General features: G+C 50.1%; 2 protein-coding genes across 2 annotated transcripts; one reads left to right on the top strand and one right to left on the bottom strand.

Annotated features, from left to right (window-relative positions):
• Nucleotides 1–2,127: 2,127 nt before the first annotated feature.
• On the top strand, nt 2,128–2,403 carry CHC_T00001153001 (hypothetical protein). Its single transcript, XM_005718419.1, has one exon. It carries the CDS (start codon nt 2,128–2,130, stop codon nt 2,401–2,403), a length of 276 nt encoding a protein of 91 aa, XP_005718476.1.
• A 330-nt stretch (nt 2,404–2,733) lies between these two features.
• Nucleotides 2,734–3,308, bottom strand: CHC_T00010292001 (LSm protein, LSm4). Its single transcript, XM_005718418.1, has 3 exons — nt 3,306–3,308; nt 2,970–3,233; nt 2,734–2,856 (listed from the first exon to the last, which is right to left on the bottom strand). The coding sequence occupies exons 1-3, from the start codon at nt 3,306–3,308 to the stop codon at nt 2,734–2,736; spliced, it is 390 nt and encodes a 129-aa protein (XP_005718475.1).
• Between the last annotated feature and the right edge of the window lie 7,713 nt (nt 3,309–11,021).

Genomic DNA, 11,021 nt, shown 5'->3' with positions numbered 1-11,021 from the left:
ATTGAACTTATGAAAATGCTTAAAGTTAAACTTAACTTTTCAACAGCATTTCATCCACAGACTGATGGACAGTCTGAAAGAGCATTTCGCACACTTCAGGAAATGCTTCGTTGCTATGTAAGCTACACTCAGAAAGACTGGGAAAAATACCTACCGAGTGTAGAATTTGCATACAACAACCACGTCAACGATACTACTCGCCAAACACCATTCTTTCTGGAGTACGGTCAACACCCGTTCGCAATATCTGATATAGTCCATTCGGATATAAGCAAAGATCTGCACTCAAGAAACACCTCTGCAGATCATTTCCTTCAGGAACTTCAAACCGCAACAAACCTGGCAAAAGAATCAATCAACCAAGCCAACGCAAGAAGCGCCGAGACAGTTAATCAACATCGAAAACAATTAAAGTTCGACATAGGCAACAAAGTTATGCTATCGACTAAGAATCTACCAATCAATCCAGGGAGAACAAAGAAGTTCCCTCCGAAATACATCGGACCTTTCACAGTACTAAAAGTTCTAGCAGACGGTACCGCATACCGATTAGAGCTACCTTTGCAATACTGCAATATTCATCCAACATTCCACATATCACTTTTGAAACCATACCAAGAAGACCCGAGCAGACAACAAGAACCAACCAAATTCAAAATCCATACAAGAGCAGACAAGAAACGGATAGAGGGAATAATCACTCATCGTATATCAAACGGACAAGTGCAGTTCCTTGTGCACTTCAAGAACACAAATCCAATTGACGACACATGGATGGACAAGAATGACCCTGCAATAACACAACAACTCATCCAAACGTACAACAACCACTTATTCGCGGACGAATAATCGTTTTGAAAGGGGAGGAGTTGTAAGGGTAGGGTCCCGCTCAGCGTCTGACAGTAATATTTACACTATAAACAAGAGCTGAGCGGGACGATGACGCACGGTACGTGACGTGTACAGTACAGTACACGTCCCTACAGTGCTCACCTCAACCGTAAGGTCGTCCTCTTCGCCAATAAATGGGGACTCTATACAAGAAAGAGTCCCCGAGGACGATCCGGTCGGCCTCAGCAGGATCCTAATGGGATCCCGCGGGCGAAGAGGACCACGACAAGACGAAGGAGGAGACAAGATATGGTCACAAGGGGCCGTTTAGTGGGGTTTTTATTATAAATATATGTTTTAAGTGTAGTCTAGGCTGATGTAGCAACCATATAGATTTCTATAAAGAGTCGGTTGCAAAACAACGGAGAGGAGGGGAGGCAGGCACAACACCCGATTAACAACCGGAGCCCCTCAACCGACTAAACCAGAGAGTCAAAAGAACCTTTGAGTCAACCTATTCACAAAACTACCGAATTTCCAAAAGTAAGTCAAAGTATTCAAAAACCTGCACACGTGTCCACCGCGCACTATAAAGTGCCGGTCGGATAGACACTAATGTCTATCTGACCAAGCATTATCAAAACATAGACATCCCGAAATTTTATCTCTTTTCAACTTTGATGTCGAGGTTTCCATTTTCTTTGGTAGTTTGACTCGCTCTAAAACATTTTGAAGGGATACCCGAATAGAAAGCACTCTAAGGAATGTCTCTATGCTACTGGTGAAAATTTGGTTTAAAGAAAAATGCTGTAAACTAACATTTTCTTTTGAACAGCTTCATGTGCGCCACCTAATTCGTTTTCGCTAAAATTGACGCGCGGGTTCGTTACCTGTGGTGATGAACTTCTAGTTGCAAAAACAGAACTTAAATCGCAGTTTGCGCTGTCCAGAAAAAAAATCAACCCTTGTCCGCATATGAGGACTAATGTTCCGATGAAGTACTTGTACAGTACATTACTCTAGTGGCAATAAATATCACGAACTTGTAACGGGGCTATAAAGTTAGCTCAAAAAAATGCTTACTGTGTCCAAACTTCACCCCTCCAAGCCTTACAGCATGCCCTTGTACGGACCTTACACTCTCTTACAGCGACCACTCCCCTTTGATCCCCTCCCACTCCTCGTTCGGAGCATCTACCGCACCTGCGCCCCGCCCCCACTCCGCCTTCCCCTCCCCCCGAATCCCCATTCCCCCGCGTCCGCCGCCCTCGCTCCCTCGCCCCCGCGCCGACAAGCATGGTCGTCCGCATCCGGCTCGCGCGGTGGGGCCAGCGCAACCGGCCGTTCTACCGGATCGTGGCCGCGGACGCTCGCGCGCGGCGCGACGGCCGCTTCCTGGAGGTGCTGGGCGCGTACAACCCGCTGGCGGCGTCCGCGCCGGAGGCCAAGCACCACATCAAGCGCGTCTGGCTCAACGTCGGGCGCATCAACCACTGGATCAGCGTGGGCGCCCAGCCGACCGACACGAGTACGTCTCTCTCGCGCGCGCCGCGCGCGCCGGCCGAGGGTTGAATTCCGCGACTGACTGGGGCGAGCCTGTGTCTGCGCGTATGACTGCGTGCGTGTGTGCGCGATGAATTGTTTTGTATTGTTTTGTTTTGTGCGTGCCGCGACGCGACAGTGGCGCGGCTACTCGGGACCGCCGGCGTGCTGCCCTTCAGCCCGCGCTCGCAGAGGGCGCGCGGCGACGCCGCCGCCGGCGCGGAGTAGCGCCGCGGCGTTTTACTTCGGTCCGCGTCGCCGCGCTGGCGGCTGCGCTATGCGATCCCTCGCGCGGCGTGCCCGTGCACAACCCGCAGATAGGTATGCGCAACAAAAAAAAAAAAAAAACCCAGCGCGCGTTTAGCGGCCGTATCCCCCGCCGTATCCCCCGCGTCCGGATCTGCCCCCACCACCGCCGCCGCCGCGTTGGCGGCCGCCAGCGCGCCCCCTCCCGCGCCCCCTCCCGCTGCGGTTTCGGTTCCTCTGCGCACGCAGACGCGCAAAAGCAAAGGTGGGCACGATGGTGTGTGAGGAAATTATGGACAGAACACAGGGTGAATGCGTGGGTGGAGGATGAGGGGATGAATGCAACGTACTGTAGCGTCGCGGGCGTGTTTCTCGTCGGCGACGGCGTCGAGGACGGCGTCGGGGACGCGGAGGTACTTGATGGTGTTGCCGCGGATGTACATCTCCGGGACGGACCAGAAGTGGTCGCCGTCCTTGGAGGTGCGGATAACGTCGTTGAGGTTGACGTTCATCCACTGGTCGATGTTGGAAAGGTGGCCGTTGTACGTGTCGCCGTTCTTGAGCTCGACCAGGATGGGGTAGCCCGTGGAGGACTTGAGCAAGGAGAGGGGGAGCTGAGATGCGGGTGGCGGGGGTTAGAGACGTGAGAGTGGGACGGCGGGGGCGGAGGTGGGTTGGGAACGAACCATTGTGGAGAGTGGGTGCGCCCGTGTGTTGTGCAGCAGATGGCGGGGCGAGCAGTGAGTGAGAGTGTGGCGGGGATGAGGTGGGGTGGGACGGAGGGAGGAGACGGAGGGAGCAGGGATGTGAAGGGATGTGAAGGGATGAGGGTTGGTTGTGCGGGAACGGAGGGAAAATTTAAAATAATTAAAACAAAGTTGAGGCTATAGTCAAACTTTTTCGGCATTTTAAACAGCATCAACTCTTGGGTGCACCGGTTGTACTGCCGCACCTGGATGCTCTTAAACTACTGCCTTCACAGAATCACTCCCACCCGGCATGTGAGGGCTTCCTCTACCCAAGGGTAACAAGAGGTCGAGCAGCAGGCCTTTTTGACACGTGAGCAAACGTGTCCTTGAGTGTGTGAAGTTCACACTGTGAACCAAGAGATCCGGATGCCGGGGTCCCCCTGACGCCAAGACCCCTGAACGCGGGGCGCCGCCGGCGCCGGTATATTTACCAACTCTATGTCCTATCGTACGCCTGTAAATAAGGCTATGCCTTATTTGATTGTTTGTGTGGAATCACAGAGTGGACTGAAACGTGTACTGGGGCAACCCTGACCCTAATGTATACCGAAGGGTAGTGCACATCGGTATGAGGAGTGGCATGGTATGTTGCCCTTACAGAAGAAGAGAAGACTAGAGGAAGAGAAGACTAGAAGAAGTCTACTACTACAGTAGTGTCTCTAGACTAGTGCAGAAGAGCCTGGCACGGAAAAGATATGCTGAACACAATGTACAGTAGCCAGTGAGTGCATTAAGGCGCGGTAAACAGTCCGTCGGGAATGACTTACACTCAGCAGAAAACTTTACTCATTTCATAGGGGCTGGTACACTGCCTGCCCCATTACAGTGATCATAAGGCCTGCTTTTTGCGCCTTGTGTGCACTGCGGTATATCCGGGGTCGCCCCTGTGGGCACAGTGTACCCACAGGGGCGACCCCGGATATATCATGCTGTACCCGGTACAGCATGATAGACGCAGCATTGCGATGCCTCGAGAACGGTCCAATCCAAGCGATGTATCACAATTCACTATTTGTCGCCTGTCGCAACTTCTACGCGTGAACAGAAATCTGACCTGCCGAGATTTTATGCTTTTACACAGATGTCTTCCTCACACGCCGGCCTCACGGGCAATATCGGCCTCACGCTCATTGCGCTTTCGTGACACGAATCACAATCCAACCACAACCCCATGTGATCAGTTTCTTACAATATGTCATTCACCTACACTGTACCCAAGGGTATCTAAACCATCTGATTGCCGCCATATTCCGTGCTGTCCATGCTGTCTTTGCTTCGACGCGTCCTTTTACTGCAGTACAATGGAAACAGACCTCATTTCCCCTTTCAAACGTTCACGACTCCCCGCTCACGCACACCAATTTGCACACCTTTTGTTGAACGAAACGCATAACTTTGCTCTTAACTTGTACTAGTACTGTGCAGTGCACAGCACGCTGTAGTTTTCATATTTTACACCCCTGCAGCAACCATACTGTATCAATGCAAACTCCAGTCCCATGCGCCCCACGGCGGCACGGGGTCAAATACCGTTTTCATACACGTCTTTTCTTCACCGTCCTCACGGATTCCCTTCACGCATGTGCAATCCATGCAATGTCCATCGAGCATCGACACCACGCCAAACTGCCTATTGCATTCGCTCATAGAACAGTAATATGTACACCCCAAAACGCCGCACCATCACATGACTCGACTACCTTTTCTTTTACAGTACATATTCGTCCATACCCCTGTACAGCACAATACATATACTCGCTGCTAGCATACACACAGTCCGTGCACTATGAATGGTTCCCGACAACTTTATCCATCACCACTCGTTCATTCCCAGCAATAACCAGTAACAGCCACGCGCTGTCGCCACGCCGCCACCCCATCCGCGCAAATCCTCCTCTCACCTTGCCAACACCTTTGTCGCCCAATGACCCATCCCTTTCACACTGTACGACCGCCATCTACCACACATACCTGCTCTTGCTCTTCCCTCATTACTCCTTCCCGCGGAAAGAACCATCGCATAACCCCTATAAATTTACCTACCAAACTCCTCCCCAACGATGCCCATCTTATGCGAAGCGACGAGAAAGTCTATCACCAATGGACCCACTATCCCATTCCGTAGCCGTGGCCTTGCCGACTACTCCACTGCCCCGTCTGCGACAGAATCACCTCTTGCATCCCGACCCCGCCCCGAACCGCCTCGTACACCCGTCCTCATCTCACCCACCCCGTCCTCTGCCATGCCGCAGCACGCTGGCCCAGCCGAGAAGGTAAACATCCCCTTTGACTAAAACAAAGACATTGCCCGAAACAAAGGCATTGCCCAAAACAAAGACCAAACGCAAACCGCACCTCCCACAATCTTTTTTTAAAAACGCCCTAGAAACTCCGCACCCCCTCCCGCTCAATGTCCTCGGCACTCTTCCGCCCTATCTCGCTAACTCGGCTTACTATCTCAACGGCCCTGGCTTATTTAACGTTAAGCACAAGGATGGCAAGGAGTTTGAAGCGGAGCATTGGTTTGATGGATTGAGCATGATCCACGCTTTTCGGTTTGATGCCGCGAGTAATGGCGTCACCTATCAAAGTAGGTTCACTAGCGATGCCACTGAGCGTGCAATACAGTCTGTCCCGAAGGACCGATACAGGGCAATTCATATTTCAATGCGACAGCGCCCGAAGAGTGCGTTTGGTCGTCTGATGCACGCATTGGGGCCACTGACGAGAGATCCCAAGCTTGGTGGTGTGCCGTCCAACACGAGTGTCACCCTGGAAAAGCTGCCGACGAGGGGCATTCTCAATGCGCGCATGGATGCAAATGTCATTCACAAATTGGATCCGGAAACGCTGCGCGTTACCGATAGGTACGACTTTTCCTACTTCAGTCCCGAGTTGCCCAAAAGCATGTGCCTGTCGCATGGCGTTCTGGATGAGGACGCTGGTGAGTACTTCAACTTCATGGCCAACTACAGACCGATCAAGACAGAGTATAAAGTGTTTCGCATCGATTCATCTGGGAAGGTAGACATCTTGGCGAAACTCAAAGATTTCACGTACTACATGCATAGTTTTGCGCTCACAAAGAAGTACATGATCATGGTCATGTGTCCAGCTCAGATTAGTCTTTTCTCTCTGTTGCGGGGAAAGTCTTTCATTGACGCTTGTGAGATGAGGCCAAACACGCCGACCAGGTTTGTCGTGATCAGTCGGCAGTCTGGCGGTATCGTCGCCGAGCACGAGCACAAGCAATTCTTCACATTCCATAATTATTACGCGTTTGAGCAGGACGGCCATATCATGATTGATCTGTCCTTGTTCAACGATTGCAAAATTCTGCAAGACCTTCGAATAGAAAATATAGCGCGGGGAGGCGACATAGCCCACGCCATACCCGTGCGATTCACACTCCCCAACATAGCTGATGACGGCGCCCGATACTCGACCTCTATGCCAAAGGCATCATCTCGGGTGCTGATGGATATAGCCTTGGAGTTCGCTACAGTCTCGCCAAGAATACGGGAAGGAGCATACCAATATGTGTATGGTCTTTCCAATAACGGCGGGAAGCAGTTTAACGGTAGTATTGAAAAAGTGGATGTAGACACCGGAATCGTCAAGTCTTATGTTGCACCGCAACAGACTTTGGGAGAACCCATTTTTGTCCCAGACCCGAATAGTATTGAAGAGGATGCAGGCTGTCTTGTCGTGCTGGCATTGGACAACCTGAAGGATAACGCTGCCTTACTCGTTCTGGATGCTCGCACTATGACTGAGGTCGCACGCGCTGAGCTGCCCATGCGGTTACCGCCAAGCTTCCATGGAACGTTTCACACATGATGTGCCGATGATGGGTCTGTTCAGAACTCAGAGATAACTTTGCGCCAGTGACTGCATTTGTCCCAGTTGAGATCGATCTCAATTGCCCTGAGACCGGTCTAAGCCAGAGCCTGTCCTCTGTCCAACCTCGACCTGCACATTTGGTAGATGCTTGTATCGTGCCCGAATCTGAGCTTTCTCTGCAGTAAAATCAATACTTTATGTATAAAACAACGACAGCAATGATCACAGCAATCAGAAGTACCGGCAGGTCATGGAAACGGATTGGCCCTTCGCTGCGTCGCGCACGTGACGCTGGGTTTCTTGAGATCAACCAATCACAAATTCAGCGGTACAGTATAAGACCTCCGCACGTCCAACCTCCATGTGAGTGTTTCCAGTGGCCCGCCCCCCCCCCCACTGCTCATGCCTTTGCAAGCTTAGCCTTGAAGTTCTGCTTACAACGATCAAACCTTGTACTTCAGAACCTGGGCCATATACATGGTGTGTCATAGCTGCGTCCTGACCTTCTTCATTCGTTCCAGCAACGTAGAAGAAGGAGGTGCACACGGGCCTGCACTATGAAACGCAACGCTAGTTCTGATGTTGGAAACAGTTTATCAAAGATGTGCAGAATCCGTGAGGGTTGAAGGCCACATCTGCGGGGGATGAAACACTTGCCTCTCCTTGTTCTCTACGCTCAGGCAGATCGCATGCCCAATGGCATTCTAAAACCTACCAGGCTTGTACAATAGAACAATAACGAGGCAAATATTCATCAATTTTATTTTAGTGTCAAGACGACATGCGACCTCACATGAGGCAAGTTTTCAATACAGGGGGTCCCACGATATAGTGCTATACCAGAACAGACCTCGACATATGGCACTATTGGGTGAATGGCACTATATAAAGCGCCCAAACACAATCATTTACAGACAGCACAAGCATTCGAAACCATCGGCCTTTAGTATGAGTCGTGTGTATAGGGAACAACGCAGAGCTCATTTTATTTCATTTCTTGGACAAAAAGTCTTTAATAACAGCCCGCTTAGCTGCATTTTTGGATGTCTCTCTTGTGGCTATGAAAGCCTTCTTCGCCTTACGTATATGCAAAGAGCCCTCCGCCACACTACATTTATACGCTGAAACCTCCACAATACCAACCATCCGGCCGTCGCACTTCCGACTCTGCAGTTCTGCCACTACTGAAGCCACACGTGTATGAACACGTGTAGGCAGTATGATAACCGTGCCATGGCGTTTTGCACAGCACTAAATCGTGGGAGGCACTACTCCAAGTAGCACTATTGCGGGACCCCCCCCCCCCCTCCCTGTATATTTTTTCCCTGACTTGTGCTTACGCAAGGAGGAGGAAGATACCCTCGCCACCGAACACCGGAGATACATGTCGATGGCGATGGGCTTGTGGCAAGGCTGGGAGCACAGCCATCCCTCTTGCCATTGACCCAGACCTGACTATTTCAGATGTTGCGTCTGCGCATACTAGAGATGCTCTGATGACCAGTGCGAATGGCGAATATGCAGTACGAGAATAGTAGCCATGCTCTTCGCAATCTGTTAAGTACAGGGGGGGGTCACGATTTAGTGCCCTCTTTGACAGTGCCTCCTTCGGTTTAGTGCCACCAAAACCCGGTTGTCACGGCTTATCATAACACGACACGTGAAGTCCAATTCTAGGTCGAGCGCAATGCGACGCCGCGCACTCGCCCGGATCCACATTCACGTTTTCGTTGAGACTGGCGACCTCCACCCATCGCCCAATCAACCCTCGTATTGTTCACCTTTCCTGATCGCCCCCCTTCTGACTCAAATGGACCTGACAGCAAAAATATCGTCACAGCCCAAGCCTAAAACGCGGCAAAGGCGCCTCACAGTCAATCAAAAGGCAGACATCGCGAGACAATGCAAACAGGGACACTCGCTAATCACATCATGAAAAAGTACCAGATCTCCCGCCGAACTGTAACAAACCTTCCATCAAATATCGACCGTATCATGGAAACGGCAATTACTTCAAACGTCTCTCTAAACAGCTAATCCGTCAAAGCATGTGCCCTTCCGTTGCTCGAAAAGTTGCTTCTTGAATTTATCACAATTTCCCGTTCACTAAAGATGCTGGTTACTCAAAGCGTTATTCAAGCAAAGGCATTGCTGATTCAGGACGAACTTTTAAAGGGAGAGCAGACGATGTGCGCAGCCGAGCATCATGCGCTGGATATTTTCAAAGCATCATGTGGATGGGTAAGTAAATTTGTACAGCGTCATTTCCTTCGTTCAGTTTCCTTACATGGCGAAGCTGGCTCTGTTAACCTCAACGCCATTGGAGAGCGCATTGTACTACTGCGCAGATTGATGAGCAAGTTCAAGGTTCAAAGAATTTTCAACGTGGATGAAACAGGACTTTTTTATAAATTACTACCACGGAAGACATACATCTACACACATGAAACAGAAAATCTGTTCGAAGAACTAAGGGCATGAATGCTAAGGACCGCATCACGGCATATGTCTGCACTAATGCTGATGGATCGTTGAAACTACAGATGGCAATTATTGGTAAGAGCAAAAACCCAAGATGCTTCCGGCTTGGCCAACCGCCAGTGCCCTACTTTAGTCAATCCAATGCGTGGTCCGGCGCTGTTACTTTTAAGAAATGGTTTAATCAGATCTTTCTTCCATATGTCAGGTCTAAGACATCTGACCCCGTTCTTCTCCTGATGGACAACTGCGGGTTGCACGGTACGGATTTAGAACATGTAAGAGGCCAATTATCGGATTTAGAACATGTAAGAGGCCAATTATCGATAATGACACTACCACCAAATTGCACATCAGTGCATCAGCCAATGGATCTAAGAAATATTTCATGCTGAAAGATACGTTATCGCCATCACATGTTGCGGGAAATTGTTCGCGACATTGAGGACCGAGCCACGAAGCGCAATATAAATAAGAAAAAGACTGCTGGAACGAGAGGCATGAGGGATGAATACGATCCTCACATGCTTGCTGTTTCCGAAATGGTCCACATGACTTGGGAAACTGTCAGCCAACAAACAATTGCCAGGTGTTTAGTCAAAGCAGGTATTCTGCCATTGGAGATGCAGGCTGACCTCACAAATCAGTACGGAAAGATGCATGGTAGTCGTTTATCGGCAGATAAAGAAGTTTTAAGAAACGTAATGGAAATGATGAAGCATTTATCTTTAAATGTGAAAGAGGACGACGAACTTTCAACCTATGGAGTTGAGAACATTACGATTGGAGACGCTGAGAGTTGGTTATGTGTGGAGGAGGAGCCTGATGTTGTAGAGGGAATGGCAAATGATTCGTTTGACCTGGCGCGCACATTTATTACTGGTCGCAATAATCATTTGACGGATACAGATGACATGAATGAAGATTGCAAAGATGTGAAAAATATCCCGAGTTCTCTGGTTGTATCGGCTATGTTCTGCGAGTTGGAAGAACTAGCATATCAATGTGATGTTACAGAGGCCTCTGTACATTTAAGGAAGGCCAAGAAGGCTTTCCTTTCGTCAAAGGCGGAGTCAGGAAAGGAGTCTTCAAGGCAGACGCTCATTAATGAGTACTGGACGTAGATATTGTGTCTGATACAACGCGTAAAGATTCATTGCTGAGAAGTGACCTTTAAGACCTTTACGGACGACTCTTTTCGCAGTGCCACCCCCCCCCCCTCCCCCAATAGTGCCACATTATGCGATATGTCAGGCCCTAGCACTAAATCGTGTAGTGCACTGTACTCAGATCAAACCGCACACGTGTGCTCTCACAGGTAGAATTTGGTTT

This window comes from Chondrus crispus, genomic scaffold (genome assembly GCF_000350225.1).
Source record: "Chondrus crispus Stackhouse genomic scaffold, scaffold_402, whole genome shotgun sequence".
Lineage (NCBI taxonomy): Eukaryota > Rhodophyta > Florideophyceae > Gigartinales > Gigartinaceae > Chondrus > Chondrus crispus.
The sequence above is the reverse complement of the archived record's forward strand: the minus strand, read 5'-3'. Positions and strand labels throughout refer to the sequence as shown.